The 26,269-nt window shown below is 37.3% G+C and overlaps 1 protein-coding gene across 1 annotated transcript in view; it reads right to left on the bottom strand.

Moving 5' to 3' along the window:
* The window catches only part of LOC122805943 (extracellular calcium-sensing receptor-like), a 125,726-nt gene that overhangs the window by 9,850 nt on the left and 89,607 nt on the right, over window positions 1-26,269 (bottom strand). Inside the window, exons 5-6 of the mRNA XM_044076188.1 lie at window positions 15,219-15,446; window positions 9,842-9,965 (exon numbers count right to left, since the gene is read on the bottom strand). Of these exons, the coding sequence (XP_043932123.1) occupies window positions 9,842-9,965; window positions 15,219-15,446 (352 nt within the window). The remainder of the gene's footprint in view (window positions 1-9,841; window positions 9,966-15,218; window positions 15,447-26,269) is intronic.

Raw genomic sequence — 26,269 nt, 5'->3', positions numbered from 1 at the left:
CAGCATTTGAGATGTTTCCATAGGTAACTGTAGAAACATGTTGTCATTGTTGTGAACTTATTTTATCATTAAACATTATGTAGTAATCAGTCATCGAACTATTAGCATTCAGAAAAAAATGTACTGAATTTTAAGTCAGGGATGAAGCACTTTATTACTTCCTATGTGGTATGTCATGCAACAAGTCCCTTGCTACAGTGCGCTAGAAGAAAGAGCTCTTTTTTTGGGGGGGGGGGGGTTCTCAAGCATGAGAGGACATTTTTTATGCATCTCAACTTAAATGTTGAGGGACAACCACATCAGGGATCGGCACAGTGCACCAGAAAACGTACGTGTGCCTCTGCTTGATGGTGTAGCTTGTTGGACTAATCTGAAGCTTAGAATGTAGGGGAGGGCACTATTCCTGTTTAAGAATTTTTAATAGTAAATCAAAAAAAAAAGTTTAGCCCACTCAAAGATACAAATGTGAGATTTAAGGCATTTTATTTCTCTTTATGAAAGACATAATTGGTTTCAACAGTCACTGATATTATTTTCTTAAATAATGACTGTTTCGACAGTTATTTATATTGTTGCTGTTTGTCTTTTTGGCTTTTTCCGGGTTAGGGGTCACCACAGCGGAACTCCGTTCCGCTAATGATTGGCAGTATTTTTTTTTTATGTTGCCGAGTTGCCAGCCCGACGCCCAACCTTCAGCGAAGGCACGTCCATTCACGCATGTCTTTTGGTTTGCAGACAGTTCTCTGCTTATTCAAGAATGCAGAAGGAATGGATTCTCCTTTTTATTTTCTCCAAATGTTTAGAGTTTCTAATACTTTGATAGGAATGGACCACATTCCTAAGTCAGGGTACAATTAAGGTTCATGAAATTAGTTTTGCTTCAGTCCTTGATGTTTGCCAATACTTTACTCCTTACCACACACAATGTACCAAGGGTGTCTATATTGAAAAGCTGATTTTTTCCCTATTTCAGCAATACGGTATACCGAAACTAACTCCAACTGACCTGTACCCACACCCCTGCTACTTTAAATATAACAGCTCTGAGACTGCACAACACTAGGGAAAAAGGCAAATTCCCATAACACTGTGTCCGATCTCAGATGAAAAAGTGAATCTAACAGAGATATTCATTTATATTGCTACAAAAATTTGCAAATGATCAATCAACTGCATACATCAATATAGTAAACATTAATATATTGCAGCAAAAAGCAAGTTTGACCATGTGCATCTCAACCAGGGAAATTGAATCATGGTATTTACAAGAGACCGAGAATGGATTTGTTTTTTCAGATTACCCGTGTACCCATGTTGAATGCTTCGAATAATAGTTATGGCATCATTAATGTTTCAGACATGTTTCTTTTCTGGTTGATGGAAATAAACTGTGATTTAGACTAGGGTGAGCATTTTTTTTTGTATTTCTTCGAGTGTGTTTTATATCTGATGCTCAAACGTTATGCTAATGTCAGCTATGTTAAAAAAAAATTTCCATTTATGAACATTTCAATATTTGTTTGTTGATACTTTGAGGGTAGTTATATATGTACAACACCACATCAGTCACATCACACCACTAAGCCTATAACTTTTGTTGATGCTGTAAAGAAAAACATTGCAAAACCTCCTAGTACTTTAAGGGGGATGTAAGTTGCTCGATTGATTGACACTACAGTACCAAATAGTTTTAATTATCTTTTCTTTTTTGCTGTGTATCAAGTTGATCAGGTTGAGCCAGTTTTGGAGTGTATTGAAAAATGCCTGCAGGTCAGATCTACGTCTGGCTATATTTTAACACTGTGGATGATGTAAGTATCATTGCTATTCTGTATTAAGCTGACTACTTAGGTATTCTGTATTACAGTGACTACTTAGGTATTCTGTATTAAGCTGACTAATTAGGTATTCTGTATTAAGGTGACTACTTAGATATTCTGTATTAAGGTGAGTACTTAGGCATTCTGTATTAAGATGACTACTTAGCTATTCTGTATTAAGCCGACTACATAGGTATTCTGTATTAAGCTGACTAATTAGGTATTCTTTATTAAGGTGACTACGTAGATATTCTGTATTAAGGTGAGTACTTAGGTATTCTGTATTAAGCTGACTACTTAGGTATTCTGTATTAAGCTGACTACTTAGCTATTCTGTATTAAGCTGACTACATAGGTATTCTGTATTAAGCTGACTACTTAGGTATTCTGTATTACAGTGACTACTTGGGTATTCTGCTCCATGTTTTTGGAAAATTTAGGAAGAATAAAAGTTCCAGTTTTCTTCCTTCCAGAACTCCATTGCTGGTCAAATGCTATTGAAAAGATTTCCTTTACTAATAACTGGCTCTGTATTAAGCTGACTACTTAGGTATCCTGTATTAAGATGACTACTTAGCTATTCTGTATTAAGCTGACTACATAGGTATTCTGTATTAAGCTGACTACTTAGGTATTCTGTATTACGGTGACTACTTGGGTATTCTGCTCCATGTTTTTGGAAAATTTAGGAAGAATAAAAGTTCCAGTTTTCTTCCTTCCAGACCTCCATTGCTGGTCAAATGCTATTGAAAAGATTTCCTTTACTAATAACTGGCTCTGCTCTACTGCTGGAATAACAGTCAAGCCACAGAAGTCTATGTTGGGGCAATATATGGCAATTCAACCTACTGAACACTTTGTTTAAAAAAATGAAGCTGTGGGTTGTTTGCTGTTATAGTTTCCAGCTGTTTGATGAGCAAGCTGTAGTGGTGTTGTTGGTGCACTTTTCCCAGAGCAGAGACCATGTTGTGCTATTTTAACTCTGTTGTTAGTCATATTGTTTATAAGCTGATTATGGCTAATCCATTATAAAGCATTGCATAATCAAATTAATATGCTTACTGGCCAGCAGGTATTCCACTTTTTTGGTTCTTTACCTTTGGCTAGTGTGATCATCTTTGAATTTGTCAAGAAAGTTTTGAAATGTACTTCTTTTAGGTTTCTGTTTATCATAATTATAATATGGGGAATACGTTTTTTTATTTATTTGTGCTCTGCTCATAGATTACTACTGATTGGTTCTGAGTCATATACTCTTATTTTCTTTGATATACTTTCTGAAAGTGTGCATTTTGATGTGTTAGAATTAGAAAGTAAAGACATTGTATTCTATAGGGTATATGTTGGCATTAGATGAAGCAGAATAGTTGTAATATTTCTTCAGTGTTGATTCGAAGAAGTTTATAAGTGCATTGATGCTATACTAACATGAAGGAAGGACTAGATGGGTATGTTTAAAAGACCTATTTTTGCTGAGTGACTTGCTTATTGAGGTTTAAAAGGCAAGCGGGTTAGCAATTTTTTCCTGTTACAGATTGGATTAAAATTTCTTTAGTGATTTCTTGTTTGCAGCACTTGATTCCACCTTCCTTACATAGTTGTAGGATGATTTGATTACTACATTTTATGCATAGTCAGTATCTTGTCTCTGCTGTTCATTACCTGTAAAGTTTATTTTTTCATTGTAATATGTTACCTTTCATTGCTGCTTCATAAGGTATGGTGCTTGCTAACATAGGACATTAAATATTTTAAAAAACATGGATGCAAGCGTTTCACGTGAGCCCACTCTTAGTAAATGTCATATATGTACAACACATCAGTCACAACATACCACTAAGCCTATAACTTTTGTTGAGGATCTAAAGAAAAAAATTGTAAACCCTCCTAGTACACATTCTAAATGATCAAAATCTTCATCTCTCTAGGAATCATCTACTTGTACCCCATTCCCACAGACTGTAGCTCCACACAAATTGCCTTAGTATTAAAAAGAATGCAGGCCTGACCCCCTAAGGTCAGTTAAGATTGCTGCCACACAGGAAAATGTCTTAGGTGTCACTCTATAGTTAGGCTTACAGACTCCATGCTTACCTGACTAGAAAATAACAGAATGACTGTAAGCGGCTAGTCAAGTGTCAGGATCTCTGAAGTCACACGGGTCCTAAGGCCCAGACCAATATGAGTATGACTTAGTGGCGGCCCATGTGAGATTGAATAAACTGAGGCATTCCATCAAGAGGAACATGTAGAGAGAGATTATAGAGCTTACTATGCATACGTTAGTGAAAGGAAAAACAATGGTATTGAGTAATATATTGCTTTCACCGACAAACTGCCTAGATACCATGACAACATAATTGGCTTTAATAATTGACTAAGTCACTAGCACCATTCTAAGAGGATCTGGTATGTTCCAACCAGAGATGAGATAGTAGATAAGGCTCCCGGTTTCATCAGGGATGGCCTTCAACTCTCATAGCAGGGCTTCTGCATACTGGAAAAAACCTTTTCTGCCCCCCGTAGTACCTTTTTTAGTCATAGTCTCTCTACTGTGGATTTCTACATAGCAAACTGATATCCAGATTTGGATAGCAACATGGTGGCATTACTCAGTGTTAGGAGTCTAAAGAAAAAAATGCCAGAACCTGAGGTTTTCTTGCAACTCAGATGCATTCAATATATATGCAATTCTGCAGACTTCTTAACTTTCCCTATTTTGGAATAATGTTCCTATTTTCAGGCCTGAATTAGGATGACCATATTTTTGGAGGTATGTCCCTATTTTCAAGCTTGAATTTCCCTTTCACACATTTTTTGGAAACAGTCCTTCTCCCATCCAATGTAGTTTTTGAAGCTGTCTAGTACACAGAAAACCATACTGCATGACCAACATGCTAGTGGCAATAATAATTTTAAAGAAAAAAAAACACATAAATCTTACAACTCCCTTTTTTAAAGCAAAACTAAGCAACCTTGTGTGGTAATTCATTAAAGTCTAATATTTTACACTGTCTCTTCAAAAATGTGCTTATATTTTTCCATTGTTTTGTCACTATGTTTTTTTAAATGTGTTTTTAAATAGTATCCCACATTCCAACTGGAAGTGGGGAGAGTTATGTGCTATTTGGTATCCAAATTTTACAATAATTAAATGTCCATATTTTTAGATGAGTGTTCCTATTTTTCATAGGTCTTTGCTTCTGTTTTCATTGTCTGCAGGTTGAGAGGCATTGTAATTATTAGGGGGTGGCTCAGAGCAATGGCAATACTCTCTCTGTACCAGGGTTTAGCACCGATCATGCCTTCAGACTCTTGGGTTGGTTACTGTGGGGGACTATCTCTATTTGTCAGAAACATCCCTCCATCATATGTAAGTAAAATTACCCACAACCACAATTTGGAGCTCCTGGGGATCCAAATCACCCTTATCGAATCTAAATATTATTTCATTCCTAGTAGCAAATCCCTGTTGATGACCTAAAAAGATCATGGAAATTACCTAAACAAGACTGATGGATTAAATATCAAACCAAATATCTTCCCTTTTGAGGACTTCAATTACCCAAGCATTTATACCTTAAAAATGGATATACTCAGCACTTTCCAGATGCACTGGTGCAAATTATAAAACTACCATCTAGAGGCTCTAATATCCTTGTCTTTGTCCCTTCCAACATAGCCCCTATCTGTACCCCAATACATTTCTTCTAACCTCTGGTTAAATCTGACCAGAAATCAATTACCTTCCCTGTTAAACTTAATGGAGCCACACTAACATCAAAGAAAAACATTTTAGAAACTCCTCCTGGGCATATCTACTTTATCTTGCAGACAGCCTATGCAAATTTCTGAACACTCTCCCAGAAATGGACCCAAATGAGAGGACTGTCACATTATGCTCCAGGTTTTACCAGCATCTCAACAGCTGCATTGAAAAAATTGTAGCTGCCTACCAAAATATAATGATACATTTAGAAATAAACTCCACTGATTGGATTCTGGTATTAATAAACTGTATAATAAAAGATATAAAATAATGAAAAGTTGCAAGAAATCCCCATTCCCTACCTCAAGACCAGAATGAAACATGCCAGCAAGCAGTTTAATAGCACTATAAGAAAAGGCAAAGCAGATTACAAACTTAAGATTGCTGCAGATACCAGATGAAACTACGTCATTCTTCAGTTGTCAGGAAATTAAGGAATAACATGCAAAAATGCACTATATTCATCTACTGTAATATTACACATTCCAATACCAAGGATTTAGCCACTACATTGGCAGATACGGTTATTGTTAACTTTACCACACCAACCCAGCTTGGTGCACCCACTAACTCTGAAAATTTTGTTTCCTTTGTAATCACAAAGGAACAAGTCTTAAAATCCCTGTCAAAGACTAAAAATGATATATACTTTTTGGAACCAGATAACATACCAGGCTGAATTCTCATGATTGCCAAATGTGCACCATGTACTAGGGACACAAATGTATTCCAAAAATACACAGCACTGATTGGAGGAACAGGATCCTGACTCAGCATATCCCCAGCATTTAGAATAAGTTCACTCCATGTCAAAGTACTACATTTGTCTGCCTTTAAGACTTATCTTGAAGACTGGATGGGTAGATATAACTTTATACTAGGGTTATCATGTAAGATCCTTCTAAATTTTGGAGGAGGGCATTATTAAGTACTCCTGAAAGGTGGCCTGAATATTTAAGTGCATCTACTTGAAGGTGTGTATGGTCTGTCCCACTTATGGTCCTTGTGATTGCTTGCCTTGCATTGGTCCTAAGCAAGTAAGAGTTGAATGTGTCTTTGATGTTGTTAACCTTCTGTACCCAAAATCAGACAGTTTCAGATTGCTGTTGAAAGAACAATGTATTCAACCTTGGTGAAGATGGAGAGATGTTGTTTTTCAGTATGTCATAGCTAGGCTCATGGCCACTGATGTGACATGTTAATGTTCAAGAACACTATGTCATGATATTGTAAAATTTGACACATTGATTAGGCTGATCTGTAACTAATCTGAAGTTCTGACACCCTGATGTGGATGCTACATCAAGATTTACTTGACAGTTCTGAAAGTTTTTTTCTAGCATTGATTTATAATAACATTTTTTGCATGGCTGAAGGACCAGGCTCTGACCTGCAAGCAGTGAAGCCATGACTTTGAACCAGGAAGTGAGTAGAGTAAAGCACTCATGAACCTTACAATAAACTGAATAGCCTTTGATTGAGTCAATGTCCTATGTTCTAGAATATAATTAATATTTAAAATTATAATATAATTATATATATTATATTATAGTATACAATTATAATTATATTATATATAATATTAATAAAATTAAAAATCAAATTGAAAGTCCAGACTTTTTTTTAACACTTTGGGCATTTCCTGAATTGTTGCCAGTAGTGTGATTGTAGACTTTTGTAAATAAAATGAACTTTGTTTTTCTAAACCCAGATTAGCTCCTTTTGTGATTTTATACCAAAGGGGAAATAATATAATTAAGCTGTGATGATATGGGCAAGTGATAGCGTGGCCAGCTGGAGTTTTGTAAAGAATGATATAGCCTGTGAATATCAAAACTGATTTATTCAAGATGCTTGTGTTACAAATGTATTAGAACTATATGTAATTTGTATATCAAACTGATTTGTACAGATACTTCTGCTGAAATTGTATTTGTGAGGTTTGCTTGTGTTAAAATGCATTAACAGTGCACCCTGCTGAAATGAAAAGAATTGTGCACATATTATTGCAATTGAATTAAATGTGCCAGCTAGCTACTTGAAGAAAAAATAAGAGAAATATAAATGAGCTGTTGAACCATTAAAATGTTACCCTACAGTGCTGAATAGGACCGGAGAACTGGGTCTGGGAAAGAGCCTTTGTTCATAAGTGAAGTGAAAAGAGGGAAGGCCCCAGGTACTGCCATAAACATTTAGATATGCATTGTAGCCATCTATGCCATATTCCTGGTTCATCTTCAAAGGGGAATACTGTTAGAAACTAGAGTCAGATGATCAGATGAGGGCATTCTGCCAGCCCTCTTGGAAATTATATTTTAGATATTAGAAAGAGAAATCTCAGAGTATAGAGTATTTGTTAGGGAAGCTTGACTAGAAAGACCTTCTTGCCTTGGGGTAGTAAGTAACTTAACTAGTGAATAGTAAAATTCTCTTAGATTCAGTCAGGAATATAGTGACGCTTAGTTTAGATATTGTTTTTCTTTATTTGTCTGAGTCTGTCCATCACTGTTCTTTTCAATATTTCCTGTGATCTGAACTCTGTGGTTTACTGTATATATATATATATATATATATATATATATATATATTCAGTGTTTTCATGCTCTTTTATTATTTATTATTAAATATATGTAAACTTTAATTATGGCTGGTCCTTGTGGAAAGTATCTAAACTTTGAGAGCACTTATATTTATTTGGTAACACTGTATGGACCACTCCAGAAGGCCTATCCATCTTGGTGAACTACTACCATTTGTATTAGTATTAATATTACACAGTATAATTGGACATCTTTTCCTACAGGCCTTAGAGTAGCTGACTGGGGAGTGTCTAGTGGCAATGGTAACTACTTTATATTCTGGGCAGAAGGGGACACAGCAGATAAATCCGTGCCAGCCTTTCCCAGGTTTGTGTGTGAAAAATCAAATCTCATAGTGTGAGTATATCAGCTACAAGACAGGGAAATGAAGCACTAGGTTTACAGAGAGGATGCTGGAGGACTTGGCTTGGACACTCACCTGAGCACCTAACCCTACAGCTATACCAGTGGGGAGTCTTACTGGGGACCTGGATTGAGACAGATATAGATACATCCAGACCAGGCTGAGTGTGCTCTCTGTGTGCTCTTAAGGGAAATTGTACTTGATGCAGAGAGGTCTGCATCTGGAAATACTGAGTGTATCCATTTGTATTCCAAGATAACTTCCCTCCATCCCTCTCTAGTGTCAGTGGTGAGGATTCAGGCTCTTTGGTTACTGGCCCAGAATGGGAATGACATATCTTGGTGGCCATCACATATTGGTAGCAGCTGAGGGCATCATATAAGCAATAGCCAACATGTGGGTGTGGGTATGTATGGATTTACCCAAGATTAGTGTGGTTTGATCATGATGTGATGTCACCAAGGGTAAATCCTCATATACCCACACCCATCATTGAGTTATTGCTATTGTACAATGACATTATTTAAGAAAGAAATTTCTTACCTTTCTTAAATAATGTCTTTGTATAATGGTGGCGTAGTATTCCTCCTGGTCGTTTCTGCATTTGTTGCTATACTGTGCATGCATATGGGACTTACGTTCCCACACTTGCACAGCATATCAGTGCTGTTGAAAAAAACAACAGAAAAAGGAAGACATCCATTGCTTTCTTTTTTTATCTATATAACAGTTTAGACAAAGCCTTAAATAACAGGGGATAAAACTCCAAAATAGGGCCGGATTGTAAATGTTGCTTGTATAAGCTTAGAAAGCTGCTAGAATAACAAGATTTGTTTTAGTGTGCAGTGTCTGAAGGGTATGAAGTCTAAAACTCAACATGTGTCATTATTTAGTGATTTTGATCCTCAGTGATTTGTCAAAAAACACAGATTTTATGAGGAACAGACCAAAAATATAAGGCAGTATATTGGCATTCTATGAAAACATAGACAGTTGAGCCATATTCCTCAGTAGCAAACACGAATAGAGGAAAGTCTGGTTGCTTAATAATAGTAGTTTAGCAGCAGGACTTTTTGTCTGTTCATATATGCTTGATTTACAGTGGGCACACTTGTTTGTGTGGCCAATCAGCATGCTTGTTTTTGAATGGTAATGAGCTTTCACTGTATAATTAAAATAAAACTGTAATGTTATTTTGATGCTGTTATCTCTACATCAATATACTGCAATATGTTTGAGGCTATAAAATGCCTTATACATGACAGTGTACCGTTCATCAGAAAGTTAATATAAAAGCATGCTGACAAACCTGTTTCATTTGCAATTTCTCCATCAGAGCATGATACACAATCATAACAGCAAATGGGCAGTCCTCGTATTGGAGCTTTTCGATAGCCAGGTGAACAACTGTTACTGCACCTAGAAAAAGGAAGCTATCAGGAAGACAAAAAACAATAAATGACATTATAATCAACTAGACAAAGCCTAATAATTTTCTGCAGTTTTGAGAAGAAAATATAAATACTTTTTCCTTAAATGCAAAATAAAATGTTTCAGAAAAGCAGAAAATGTGACTTTTTTGTTAGATTCTGAGGATAATGACAAATGCTTCTCTTTAAATAACCAGCAGGTTAAATCCATGGCAAGTATTAGCTTTCAGTAAATGGTTGAAAATGATCAATTTTTATTAAAATAAAGTCTTGTGTTAGTATTCAAGCTAACATTCATTTCAAGGCAAAAGTACGTCTATGTTTCAAATAACTTAATTATCATCCTTTCATTTTCAGTCTAGAAGCAAAAAACGTAATGTTTTGACAGACTTCTAGAACTCTACCCTGGTTCATACATTTTGTATCTGTGTCCCAAACCGTGCTAAACATCACATCTTAACTTCATCTTTCATCAAATGAAAGAAGAATCAAAAGTGTGTCAACTTTTCTTTTGAAGAGTTCGGCATTTAGGAGATATCTCGTGGCATTAAGCTTTTGCCCTAATTTATTGATACTTAGGTTTGTTAATCATTTACAATTTACTTCATTACTGAGTCTGAATAATTTCTCCCACCATCACTGGACTTGCATCAGTGGATACTGCTATAGGATTTTTATGCCATTAGCAATGGCTGAAGTTTATTATTTACTAGTATAACCTGCCCACTCAGGCTGTATGGTAGACTCTGCAAAGAAACTTTCAATAATTACATAAGACAGTAAACAAAACAATATTAATTTAATTATCATTCCCACAGACATTAAACCTGATAATTCCCCATCAAAAACATAACCGAAACTGCTATCCAAAACTGCAGCATAGTGATTATGTGGCTCCCAGCTCCAATAATAATAAAGTGTACATCAACCTTGTTTTAGTAGTCGTTGTACACTGATATCATCCTAGAAGTTATCAGCAAACCTTTACAACCCATACAGATGGATTTAAAATATGAAACAACTGTACTTATCATATAAGTGCCTTAATTGGCTGGGTCAAGTAAAAGAAAAATTGCAGGACACGTCAAAGGATATTTGAGTACCAAAGACCACTACAGTTCACATGTATTTCCAATTTTACATCATAAATTCAGAAATATAAAATGAAACAACTGTGACAGACTAATATCCTATACAGAAATGCTTTTCTTGCATCTGTCCTTTTAATAACTCTGGTTCCTCAGTGACGTTAAATTAGTTTAAGTGGCCAGTCTGAGAAAGAATGATTCAATGGAAATATAAAATGGAAAGAACGAATGCCATTACAAGTGACCAATTCTTAAACCACACAAAGCTGCTGGCAATTGCATTAATCAGCTCTTGCTAGCAGGCAAACTTGTATGAAGCTTTTGGCAGTTACCAGTCCACATATAATTTTAATGTAGATATCAACAGAGATTGTCAGTTAAAGACTATAAATGGTAGGGAGTTCATTCTAGGAGACAAGTATGAATTAGTTGCTTCATAATGTAATATCTGTAAAAAGTATTTTCTGCTAAAATTTTAAAAAAATAATACTCTGCCTTAAACAACAATGCCATTTGACTGACCATTCATTTAAGCAAGGAATAGCAAAGTTACAGTCAAGATGTCTGAATGCTTCTTTAGTGATTTATTTACTTTTTGGCATATATTTACTTTATTGTTTCTAATGAATTTTTGTTCCAAGTCAGAGGTATGATACACTCATTGTGATTCAGCATTACTTTTGGTGTACTCAGCTTGGACAGAAGTGCTCTGAGACCACAGTTCCTGGCATAATGTTTGCAAGTAAGAAAAGAAGGACAATCAGGACTCTTTAGTTCTACTATCATTTAGGAGTCTATCCCAAAAGATCACCATTGTTTCTCCTTCCCCTTTCTAGTATATTATGCTTTTCCTACAACTTCTAGCCATCTTCCCACAGCCATCAAAAAATATTTATCTTCTCCTCTTGAGACAATCATTACTGACTTACCAATGCATAGCTGATTATCAACACACACACACTCAGCTGAACTTCATTAAAGTAAAGAAAAAGAAAGTAAACAAATCAAACCTTACAACTGTTGAAATCTTATAATAAAACATCTAACATATAATAAAACTTACATGGATTGAACTCAAAAAAGATTAAACACAGCATACACAGAATGCTAAAACCTATCATAAATACAATATCCAGTTTCTCAACTACACTATCTTCATACTAACAAAGTAGCCTTCAACTAAAATAATAAAATGAAATGCAAAACCATATAATAACTCTGTGGTGTAGTGAGATAAAGCCCTAAGTCGATGAAGTAGCCTTGAGCTACGAAAGCGCTCACTTTGGATTAAACTTTTATATGTTTTTAGTAGCCGTGGTCTGGATCCTCCTTTGTTGTTTTTGCATTGTACTTCTAATTTTGGAGGGACAGTTTGCCTACACCACTTTATTCGTATTTGCTTGTTTTATATATATATATATATATATATATATATATATATATATACCCATATCTCTCTCTCTCTCTCTCTATATATATATATATATATATATATATATATATATATATATATATATATATCTATATATATATATATATATATATATATATATATATATATATATATATATATATATATATATATATATATGGATCTACTACTTATACTCGAATGCTAACTTCACCGAACATTAATTAACCGAACACAAACCAGCGAAAGCAGATAACATCAAAAACACATTACATCGACTCTCAAAGCACCAAAATTATTACATAACATGTAAATGTGCATCCCGTCTTTAATTGTCAGTTCAAATTTAAACTCCAAACAATGCAAATTACGAAGTACTAACGTACAGAAACAATATGGCAGATTTGTGTAGGTTAACACCTGGAGTACGGGGTCAAGTGTATAGGACTGAAACAGCTCAGCGAAGAGGTGCAATACTGGTACTGGATGGGTACGTACACCAGTTAGAAAAAAAAACTAAGACTCGGAAATATTGGAACTGCAAATACAAGTTAACAGGTAAATGCAAAAGTAGAGCTATTATCATTCTGGTAACTACTGGTGAGGAGCTTGTCAAATGTATTGAGCATTGCCATGCAGGTGAACCACAAGAGGTGGAGAAGTATTGTATTTGAAATTAATTGAGGAAGAGGACAGCCTTATCTAGAGATACAGCATGTGTAATCTTGGACGACGCTGTAGTGTCCACATCATTAGATTATGCACCGTACTTGCCAAACAGGCGTAGTATGTTATAGAGCATTAGACATGTTTGTTCCAAACATAGACCTGCTGCACACTGTGAAATGTTAAATTTAATTACTGTAGATATCACACAGTTTCCACTTAAGAATGGGACATTTCTAAAACGGAGCTGTGAAGAAGGGACCAATCACATTAAAGTATTAGTTCTTCTGATTTAAGTGTTAATAAAATCTGGTTAATGGATGGAACATACTTTAAGAGAGGGTCAGAATGCCATCAATTGTATACCATGCATAGTGTTGTACAATATGGAGCGTATAGCAGAAGTCTACCGTTGTTGTATTGCTTCATGAATAAAAAGTCATACCACGCATATAACTTAATGTTGAGATGTATTTTTGATTTACTTAATGAACAAAAGTTAAATATGCAGATGTCTTACATTCTATGTGATTATGAACCTGCCGCCATTCAAACCGTAAACCGTAATGTCAGTGCAGTCTGCAAAGGTTGTTTCTTCCATTTCGGAAGAAATATTTGGGGAAAGATTCAGAGTTTAGGGCTTACTTCATTGTATAAGTCCAACATCCACTTTCAACAATGTTTAAAACAGTTGACAGCCTTAGCATTCCTTCCAGAGAACGAAGTTATGGAAACATTCAACATTTTGAAGGAGCGATTTCCTGTTGTAGGGAAACCACTACTGAAATACTTTGAAGAATGGTATTTGATAGGGAAGCCAAGAAGACTTACCACTAGATCTACCAGCAGTATACGGTTCCCTCCACTATTTCCTGTGCGGTTTTGGAACATAAGGGTATTAAATGAGTTGAACCTGCCCAGAACCCAAAATGCTGTTGAGGCATGGCATAGGAGACTGCTTTGTTTAGTTGGTAAACATTTCTTTGACATATACAGTATACTTCAAACTGTAAGCCGGGAACAGAACAGGGTAGATGAAATATGTTACAGGATGTCTGCCGCTTGTCCACCTACCCCAAACAAAAGGAGTCTGATACGTCGACAAGAACAGTTCCAAGTTATATTTCATAACAAAGATGAGTACACTCCTATCGAGTACATTTGGGCTATTGTGAGTCTTTTGCAAATATAAACATTAATCCTTTTCATTACGATTTGGGGATATAAAATGTCATAATACATTATCATCAGTATTGTTGATGTTTCACCTTTTTATGGGCACGTGTATTGGGTTTTGACTATAGCAGTGTGTGTTTTACTACTTCTTAAGGATTCACTTGGGTGTTGCTGCACTAATCCGCCGTTTTGTTTTTTTCGGTGATTTGTGAGTCGATGTTTTCAATGTTATCTGCTTTCGCTCCTTGTGTTCAGTTAATTAACGTTGTGTGAAGTTAGCATTTGAGTATATATATATATATATATATATATATATATATATATATATATATATATATATATATATATGGGTTACCTTTACTTTACTGAACGCACACTTCACTGACGTTAACTTTGCAGACATGTCACATTACTGACAAATAGAAAGCCGATGTTTCCCGCATGGTAAGTAACCGTTTGGCCATTTTTTTAAATTGCTTCTTCATGGCAATATTAATTTTATGTCATGGCTGAAAGCACTCCAAGTATAATCAGGTCACATTGCCAGATATCAAACAGCTGTCTTAGGTTAACTTAAAAAATCATTGCCCTTTTCATAAATGTTTCAGAGCATAAGAGCAAGGTTTTGCAGTATAGTACTTTAATTTGGCATAGTCTCTACCCTTAAATGTCAAAGGATGCCTGGGAAGCTTGGTCTTTAAAAGTCATATTTTAATGGAAAGTAGTAGAAAGGATACGTGAAATTAACTCCATTCATAGCAGCAGGGTAAGAGTCCTTTTTGTCAAGTCCATCACTCGGCCCATTTAGAGAGGGTTTGAATGCTCACAGACATGACTGGATAACATTTCTCCAATATCAAATGAAGGGATACATAAATAAATACATACATTAACAAAATTTGCAGTCTATCTTACTTGTAAATACCCTCCACTCCAGGTGATGGCACTTTCATTTATTATGAGTATTTGACTTCCATCATAAGAGATTTTATATCTCCCAACAATTACACTTTTCATGGATTCTTTTGAAGTTAGTTGCCAATTAATGATATCAAAGATGACAGGCACATCACCATTTGCATCAAAATATATTTCTTGAGCAGCTTTGTTTCGAAAGTTAACTTTTTTAAGATAATGGAAAAGCTATGAAGTCAAGAAAAAAATAAAATATGCAAGTTAAAAATTTACATCAAGAGGTAAATATTATTTTATTTAGATAGGCAAGCATTTAACCTCAGACAGTTGTTTAAAGAACTACCAGTCATATTTTTATATTTAACTTCAAGTACTATGGAAAATGCAGGACTATATGGTCCAAGCTTGTATCAAATTGCCTGTTCTTCTTCTCACTGCCTTGTAACAGGAATGACAGGAATGAAAAAAGGTTAAAAAAATATCATAATATCAAAGAAAAATCTCAAATAAATCTGATCAATGGAAAGCTAGCATTACCTCCAAAAGAGACTTCATTCCACGTATGATTAAATAGATAGAAAGAGATAATATAACCAAGCTATAAAACTTACCTGTCATAACATAATGCTCACTACACTATGGTAATAGTTGACAAAAAACATCTATGAGACATCCAATTCATAAAAATCCCTATGAAGGTCTACTTCATGTGATATGGGAAACATCTAGAACAATAAGTTTAGGGAACTGTTTTGTGACTCATAGGTTTATAATTCATCACAAAACTCAGGTTTGTCACACATGAGAATTGGATGGTGCTGAAATCCCTTTGATGTACTGTTCACCATATAGCATGTACAGACCTGATCACATCAGATATATATTGTCGCAAATATACTGCTGTCCCATTTCCACCTTGTACAGTATGATGAACAGGTAACATTTGTAACCATAAGAAAATCAACAAGGAGACAAGGTTCTAGACCAAACTGAATGAATTGCAGATATCTGATTATTTTATGGGAGGAAACAAGTATAGGCTTATTGGTTTCTAGACAGGTAGTAAAAGGACATAATAATAAGAAATTTGTTTTAACATTTGGAACCCACAATCAAATGGAAGTAATAAAGAATGTTTTCAGAAAAATATTTTTCAGAGCACCTTACTGTTTTTCAGTATTTTTTTTTTACTTGCTAAAGGTAAGAAGTAGCTGGGTATAGTCATGCATGAAATAGGTGAGGACTAATATCAGAAAACATATAAAGATGGACTGTTTCACGAACAAGTTACACTTTCTAGACATTGCTACAGAAGGAGGGCCTTATGCAGGCGATCCATTTATGTTTCTCCTTTGCAAGACTGTTTGCATCTGAGTAAATACTGTGTTATATACTGTCGTTTATACAACCTTTGCTCCAGTCTGATGCACATTACAGTGCTGTTAGGCACAATCTTCAGGAGCCTTATGTTCATTAGCTGAATGCATGCAGAGAGAACTGTAAAACATTTACTGGCGGGGGAACTTTATGTTGCTCTATCACTATGCCCTAGTTTGCATTCTGAATATGTCTTCTATTGCCTGTTTGATCATCGTGGACTTGTTTTATAATTATCGTGGCTCTGCTTTCTACATTTGGAACCTTCTGCTTCACTTTGAAGTTCTCTCTTCATTATCTACCATTTAACAACCTGCAGCTTATTGCTCTGGGGTAATATACATACCTAAACTGAATTATTTCAAACTACACTACTTTTGGCTGATGACTCTTTGAGCAATGTTCTAGCTAACTTTTTTTTTTATGTATATATTTTATTTATCCTCCTGGTAACTACTTTATCTGTATTTCCCTTTCTTTTTCTCCTGTTCTAGTACTGGACACGTATCACTGATTTGTACTTCCATGATCACCCCTGTTTAGCTTTAGCACTGTTTTTCTGGATTCATCTGATGTACCCTACAGTATTGTCAAACATTAAAGTTCTTTAGGCAGGTAATGCTATTGAATATACTGTAATTACAACAGCTGAACATTTAAATGCTTGGCAGTTATATTTGTGGATTGCATTCACAGTTTGGGTTAACATTCATGCACAATACTATCATCAGTGTGCCTTCTGTTGTTAAGTAAGCTGCACTATTATGTTTACGGTACATGCAGTGCATGTTTAGTAAGCAGCTAACACAAATGAATGTTCATATTAAGCTACCTATTGTGGTGCTCTGCAGCATTATATTGGTTGGATGTTAAAAAACTGCCAGTTATGCTGTTAATAGATTTGGTACATAGCTAATGACTGTGTTTTGCAATATATTTTTCCTGCCCTTATCTGTAACTATTTAGGTATTCTGCTCACGTGGTATTCCCTCTCCCCAGTGGTCTGCATCTGCGCAGAGATTGTGCACCATGCTGCTGTTTATGTAACCTCTGATGCAGTTTTACACTTATTGCACAAGCTTGTTTCATTTATGTGCTAAGTACATTCATAGAGCTTGTAAAGCGTTACCTGTTTGAGGAAGTAGCTGTCAGTTTCAGACTCCTAATAAGCACTGATAATATATACTCACCTTTTTTATCTTCACAACCTTTCCTTATAGCTATTTTTGTTTATTTTTCATTTTTTTTACAGTTATAGTTGTCCCTTGTTTTGAGACTCTTTTTCTCAATTTACTTCACTTTGACTGGATGTTGTGGGTCTCTATCATTCAATAAAATGTATTTCATCTCCTTGTCATATTGTATATCTCAGCTGATAACTTTGCACAGCACTCCACTTGGCCATTATTTCATTTATTTTTTCATGCATTTGTTTTGTTTTATCTTCTCCTTCTCTAGCAATCTCCTTTCCTGCTTTTTGCCTGTTCCCATATCACTGTTGTATTTTTCTGTCAATTCTGCCTGCTCATCCTTCCCACTTTTTTTTTTTTTACCTGGTTTTCTGTAATTTTCTTGAAACACCCTACTGTACCCTCTGCTTGGTTTGAAACGTATTCATTACCACCCATACTTACATTCCACTGTGATGATTGTCCTTAGGCAAGTGATACTTGTAAATATACCGTCTTTATTAAAGCTGTACATGTAAGTCTTTATTGCCATTTCATATATGCAGTGCACTTTATGGTTTGGTTTAATGTTTGTGCACCTGTAGCTTGTTTTTTCTGTCAGTTTGTGCGATGTATCGCTCTCATTTATGTGCATGTAGTGTGTTTTGCTTTAATGTTTATGCACCTGTAGCTTGTTTTTTTCTGTTAGTTTGTGTGACGTACTGCTCTCATTTAGGTGCGTGTAGTGTGTTTTGGTTTAATGTTTGTACACATGTAGCTTGGTTATTCTGTCAGTTTGTGTAATGTACTGCTCTCATTTAGGTGAGTGTAGTGTGTTTTGGTTTAATATTTGTACACCTGCAGCTTGTTTATTCTGTCAGTTTGTGTAATGTACTGCTCGTGTTTAGGTGCGTGTACTGTGTTTTGGTTTAATGTTTGTACACCTGTAGCTTGTTTTTTCTGTCAGTTTGTGAGATGTACTGCTCTCATTTAGGCGCATGTAGTGTGTGTTTAGTCTTTAGTTCACTGTCAGCTGAAATTAATCTTCATATTCTTCTTAATTGTTGTGATGTTCAGTGTCATCATATCACTTTTTTTTACCTGTTGCCTATGGCTGTTTCTGTCTCGTGTTGATATACACCTAGAGGCAGCTATTTGTAATATTTTCTTTGTCATGTTCTTGTTTGTGTCTTTTTCAGGTGAACTGGTCGTGTGGAGCTTCCCTGTCCCCAGTACAGTCTGCATCTGAGTAGTGACTGTGTTCATGGGTAGTGTTTATATAACTTCTGCTGGTTGTAAATTTAATATGTATTACATGTTGGATCTCTGCAGGCCTGAGATTTATAGCCATTGTAGTTGTTCTTACTTGTTTTTGACACTATTCCATTCTTTTTTGTCTATTTACATCGCTTTGTAGAGCTGTCTTTGGTTTCTGACATTTGCTCACATGTAGCATATCTCACTGAGCATGAGTGAACTGATTAATTCAATGTTCTACAACTCTGCTTAATCAAAACATGCAATGACTTCCTCACCCATCAAATTTGGTACCTCTTTCCTTTCTTCTGGAAACTATTAACTATTATTCTGATTCCTAATATCAAATGATCCCCTAACACCTCAGCTTTCCATTCCATCTCGCTTCTACCCCACATAGATAAACTTCTGGAAAACATATTTACCTACAGTTACCCATTACATCTGCATATACCATAGTCTGTCTCGCAACTGGCACAGATTCAAAAATGGCCACGGCACTCTCACTGTCCTGCTTCCTCTAACTAATTCCACGCTCACATCAGCAAATCCTTCCTGTTGGAAGCCCTCTTTGTTGACCATTTCCACAGTATTTTATACCATAAACCACTCCTTTCTCCTCCAGACATTATAGTCCTGTAGCTTGCATCTATTCACTCTGAACTGGTTTCAGTGCTACCTATACATAAAGTCTCTCTCCACTCCTTGTAACATCTTATATAGGTTATTCCAAAGCTCAGTTCTTAACCACTTTCTCTTCACTATTTTTGGTAACCGAACAGTTTTTATTTACTTATCCACCAACATACTTTTAGATTTTATTTTTTAAAAGTATGAAGTGCTTAATCCTAAGAATTTTGAATATAAAACAATAAACAATAACTAAATAACTAAATCCATGCTAAAATCAATAAATAAAAAAAAATCAACATGTAAGAAAAGCCAAATAATCATTTTAATTAGATCCTCAATAAAAAGTTTAAAGTCCTAAAGGTAAAATAAATGTCCCTGCCCGACTCATAGCTTACTGTCTTAAAACATGATATCTCATGGCCCTGCTATAGAAGGACTCCAGCTCACACACCTGAATCAGGGAAAGTAACTAATTCCAGTGCACTGGAGCAAAATGCACAAATTAATTCCTACAAAAAGGCCAGAGCTGGTCTCTTGGAACAACAACAAAAAAAAACTTATCTTACTGTCTGAACCATCTAACGGGGATGTAAGATCATTGCCTTTATTTATCCTTTGTTATCAGGATTAGTCCCACTAAGCTAGTGGCCTCTTGTCAGGGTAGACCAAGATGATATTTCTACTACTCAGGCAAATTTAATCAAAGGCATCAGGGAACTTTCCCTACTCTTTTCAATAGGTGCCATGGGCTATTTCACATCCACCTGAGCTACCACCAACTCAGGCAGATGGGACCTTGGTTCAACGTCAGTTCTTCAATTGTTTCCCAAGCCACCAATCTATCACTAGGGGTCTATATTATATCCTCGAATGCTTAAAAAAGTGAACGCTGATTGATCAAACTTATTTTTGTGAAACTGCAAAATATCGAAGCAGCAGAAACTCAAATTTTTTCCTAGGGAAAGAATTCAGTTGTCCATTTCTTTGCTTCGGTATTTTCAGTGTTATGGTGGAAAGTTACCGGTCGGATTCAGGTAAGTGTGCGATTGTGTGGATGTGAGTGTTAAGGTGATTTAGGTGAGTTAGGGTTAGGGCTCGGGTTAGGTGTGTGTGCAATTGAGTGGACATGAGGGTTAGGATGGATTTAAGTGAGTTAGGGTTAGGGAGTGGGTGAGGTGAGTGTGCGATAGTGACAGACCTTAGGGTTAGGGTTTGGGTTAAGGTAAGTGGGTAGTTAGTGGTGTGTGCATAGTTTAGTGTAGGGTTAGGTATCATATTTTAGGTGTTTGTGTGTGGATTTCTGTTTGTTTGGTGTGCTTGTATTATGTGTATGTGTTTTGGATCAGCGATTTTTTTCCCTGGGGAAAAAATTGCTGATCTGACAGTTCGAGATTGTAAGCTTTCGCTTAAATTAGGTTGATCGATCAGCGTTCGCTTTTTTAAGCATTCGATGATATAATACAGACCCATCACTAGGGATTTTTAGAACAACTTTAAGAAAGTCAATCACATTTTCTATTCAAAATTTGTAACTCTTAACCAAAACCAAACCAAATGCATACTGTCTGGTAATCCTACCCATCTTAAAGACCTACAACTCTCCATTACACCTAACCATTAACTAGTCTATAATAGAACCCAATCACTACCTTCAATTACTTAAGCATTATTCTTTACCCCACCCTATGCAAGACAACATATGTCAGCAGTCTCTCTTTGGTATCCCTGCCAAACTCAAAGACCTCCCAAGTCTCCATCCCACATACCAATTAAGGATTCAGTAATCGAACCCATCCCTACCTTTTCAATTGCATAATCAATGCCCTTGAAGCCACTTTCTTTATGACAACACACATATAGCTCACCTCAAATCAATAATTGAATAAACCATCAATGTTAGTCACCTCCTCTCTTGAATCCTCACTCACATGGCCAGGACAGACATAGGCAAGGGCATCCTCATCTCCCAGTTTGAGAATGGACTTATCCTCTTAGCCTACTCCTGTAAGGAAAATAAAATATGTCTACTCTGTGCAGGTCGTCCAAGTGAATATGTCAGTTCTTACTCTCACCCTCATATGAATAACACAGTATCACAGTATTCAAAGCAAATCAGCTATAAAGGGCTGTCCTCAAATCTCTGCATGTCCACTCCTTCATATCATCTATACTCAGAATCTAACAGGTGCTGTTAGTTCCTCCATAAGGAAAGCTACCTCTAGTACTCACTGCCTTCACAGGCCCCTTTTAACTTGTAACCAAGTATGCCTTTTCCATCCAAGGACCCAAACATTATGAAAGTATGCTCAAGTATAAGATTCTTCCCAGCCTTTAAAGAGGTAAAGCAGAGCCTGCTTACTTGGTTGTTTTTTTATGTTTCTTGTACCTGTATTCAGAAAATGCCCATAACATCATTTGTTTGTTATGCCTTATCTTCCTCACTTTTAACACTAAATCACAGTTAGTAGTTGAGTTAAATGCTAAGGGGGTAATTCAGTAAAGCTTACATGGAGCTAATCTCTGTGTAAGCATAGTGGCATGGCTCAAACACGGAGATCGGAGCCTGTGCGATCCAGGAAACAAGGCTGGGGGTGTGCACGAACCTCCCAGCACTATTCCGGCATGGAGGTGATGGAATAATGCAAATCACCTCATTTGCTGGTGAAAAACATGCAAATGAGGTGAATTTGTGATGCAGCAAGCAGACAGGCATCCGTGTAGGAGCCGTATCTGCTTTAGAAATGTATGCGGTTACTAACCGTGTACAGGAGTGCAAAAATAAAAACGGGGGCATGGCAACTACAACTAAAGCATGTATTGTGTACATTAGGCATGCCAATGGCCAAACCTTAGGCCATTGTCATGCAAAAATGTTTCAAAAGCATAAAAAAAATCAAAAAATCTTTTTTTTGGCAGATGGGCCATTTAAGCTGAGTGCAGCGGCACACAAACATGGGAATGTGGAAAAAATAAAAAAAATATGAAAAAGCCAATAAATGTGAAACTTTAAATTTTTCAATATACTGGCCAGCATGCAGACTCATAACAATGACAGGTAAGAGTGGCTGCTAAGGACATAGGCTCTGGTGTAGTGTTGTAACTAGGGTATAAGCAAATAGGGGTATGTAAATGAGCTAAGTTTATTGAATAGCAAAATGGGACACCATGTCCACAGGTACCTAACCATGTAGGGGCTATAATGTGGTGGAGTAGGCAGAAGAATCAGCTGACATGAAAAGGGGGTGTGTCATGCTTGGTGTAAGCACATTGGAGCTCCGCGGCTTTTGTTTGCGCTCAGCTAAGCACAGCTAAACAAGGTGGTGTGTTTGACTCTGCTTAGCTGGTATGAGAAATGCTGAGCATATTCATGTGCAGGGGCAGGCCCATTCTGTTCAGCAATATTTTCACTAACCGAAACAGATTACGTGGAGCATGGCAGAGCTTAAAAGGGGAGGAAATGGGAAAAAAAAAAAAAGGAAATGGCAAGCTAAAGGCAATCAACTAGAAATGACTAATAAGGCCTCTGCCACTCACATTGACCTATTCAAAGCCCTCAATAATATAGTTGTCAGGTGGAATGTATCATAGTCAGCCAATCACACAGGCAGCATCTGAAGCACACCAGTATAAAGTATGCAAACACCCTGCAATCTGATTTTCGCACATACTCAGCACCTTAGGAGTACACACTTGGAGTACACACGTGGGAATTTTAACTGACAAAATGATAGGTGCTGCTGTCACTTTGCTACATCTCTATGTGCAACAGAATGAGGGCAGTGATGAGGATGATGCTGTCAACTGGCCCAGATTGAGGAGGAAAAGAGTGTTCAGACCCAGGGTAACCTTTCAGGGGCTACATGAGCTGGAAATAGTAGAGCACTACAGGTGGGATAGGGGCATACTAAAGCAACTCACTGAGCTGTGCCGGCCTCACCTCAGACCCAAAGCAAACAGAGAGGAACCCATCCCAGTGGAAACCAAGGTATGTGCAGCCTTAAGAATACTACAGGTACTTTCCAAAGACCTACTGGGGACATCATGGGGTGTCACAGGCATCTGCATCCAGGGTACTCCACCAGTTCCTGGATGTCATGGTAGGACATGCCAGTGAGCACATTTATTTCCTCAGCACCCCTGAGGAGAGGACCAGTAATATGTGCCTTTTCCACCATGTAGTAAACTACCCAGAGGTAATGGGTGCATACACTGCTCCCATATCCACATCAAAGCACCACCCATTGAAGAGGGTAGAGTCTACATCAACCCCAAGGGGCATCACTCCATCAACTGCCAGGTCATGTGCAATGCCCAGGGCATCATCATCAACGTGTGTGCTGGCAGCCCTGGCAGTTATCACGACTCCCACATTTGGCATACCTCACAGCTGTATCTGGCATTTGCCAGGGAGGGCATCCCATACGGCCATCTCGTGGGGGATGCTGGCTCTGCACTGGAACCGTGGATGATGACACCCATCAGAAATGCAAACACACACACACACACACACATACACACATACAAACTGAAGAATGCCATAACGAGGCACATGCACAAACTAGAAACATTATAGCACTTGTGTTTGGGCTACTCAAGTCACGGTTCCACTGTCTTGACATATCTTGTGGAGCCCTGCAGTACTCTCCAGCCATATGTGCACACATGTTCATTGTATCTGCCATGCTACATAACATAATCCTGTGGAAACAGCTGTGGCACAGCCCCCCACCATTATCAAGGTCCCCACAGGCACAGCGGAAATCAGAGGAGGAACCCCTTGAGCCTCTCCCTGTTGGCAGGAGTAGGCTTTCCCAGTATGCCCTGGCCTTGGCAAAGAGGAAATGCATAGCACATACACTAACACCCTAGGGACCCAAGGACTGACACCTCTCTCTGACTCACACACACAGTAAAAAGGATGCCACACACATCACACTACCTATACCTTACCATGTATAGGCTGTGTACTGCGTGCATCTGACATAGTCAGCCCTCAAGCACTGTCCTCACAACTGATGCAGGCACAAGGTAAGTCACTCTTCTTAACAACAAATTAATGCTGTATTACATTGTGCTAGCATATCTATGATATCTTTGCATGTATGCAAAGGAATAGGGTGGCCTACAGGGATAGCAGCAGACAACTGACAGCTATGTGGGACAACAGGAAATGTCTGTCAAATGCTGGCTTACCCAGAATATGCAGTAGTCCCCTAGGTGACAAAACTCACTGCAGTATATGTTGGAGACTAACAAACTGCAGGGTCATAGGTCATATGCATGAATGTCAATGTTGGAGTCCCATACACACCTCTCAGCCTCTCACAGCAAGTCAGCTGTACAAAACCAGAATTAAATGTATGGCAAAGGCCCACAAATAGGGACAATGATGAAATAGTCCACTTACAAGCTTACACAGTGAGATAACAGCAGGTCTTGCAGTTGCCTTAAGTTTCTGAATAGTAAGAAGTCTGAAACTCAAATGTCTGTCATAACCATCTAATCTTCGGTCTCTAGTGATATTCCAGTATTCTGACAAGCACAATACTATGCTAAATGGAACCAAAATGTAAAGCAAATATCTGGACAGTCTGTGTAAATGTGTACAGTTGAGAGGTATGCCCCCTCCCCCAACACACCTGTCATCCCATAGCAACACAGGAACATTCATGTTTGTAGGGTAACAACAACAGAGCATATATTCCCAGGTCTGTCACAATCAAATTGCTAACATGTAGCATTGTCCACAATATGCATGGGTCAATGAACTATGTATATGCATGGTTGATACTGTCAGGAAGTAGCCAGCACTTACTGTTGGCTGTGGTGGCTAAGTGGTCCAAGTACAGTACTGTGGTTGTCAGGGTCCATGTTTCAAGACTGTCTGTGTAAACTATGTTGCATGTCAGCTACACCTAAGTAGGAGTAGTACATACCATCCAGACATCAATATCCATTACTGCAGGAAAGCTGGACAATTCAGGGACAGGGGGCCACACTTCTGGACAGTACACAGCTCAGAGTGACCTACATAGTACCTAGTAGGACAGCAGGTCTCTGAAAGTCAGTGTAATGCCAGGTTATAAATGGCTGCCTTCTTACTGTTTCAGTACTGACAACAAGTCACTGAGCACCAGCCATACCCGTAAATGACAGGGTGTCACAGAAGGACCACAAGTGTGCCTTGTATATCTGTTCTGCTTGTCATAACATTGCAATTGGCTGCCAGACTACTTGCAAAAGAATAAAGGTTGATGTGAAAACATCAATGGCAGACAGTGGAGAAGGAGATTATCTACATTTGCCAGAGCAATATTAACACCCTGTCCTGTGTCTGACTGTTATGTATGGGCGGGCCTGTCCAGATGTCAGTCTGTGATGGTTTGTCAGCTATGGCTGACATGTAGCCTTATAATAACATTGCAACACAAACTGTCTGAGGACCAGAGCAGATGTAGGGGTGCAATGATGGACAACCTGCTAAACAGGTTCTGTTCTTCTGATTTCTACATCTCAAAAGCTGACCGCAGCCTTCTAAGGGAGAGTATCAGTATCTACACACCACTGCCCCCCTCAGAAGATGCAGGCAAATATGCTGAACAGTATACCAGTGCA

This window comes from Protopterus annectens, chromosome 7.part0 (assembly GCF_019279795.1).
Source record: "Protopterus annectens isolate FY-2018-M chromosome 7.part0, PAN1.0, whole genome shotgun sequence".
Classification (NCBI taxonomy): domain Eukaryota; kingdom Metazoa; phylum Chordata; order Ceratodontiformes; family Protopteridae; genus Protopterus; species Protopterus annectens.
Note: the sequence above shows the minus strand (reverse complement) of the source record. Positions and strands in the feature narration are given on the sequence as shown.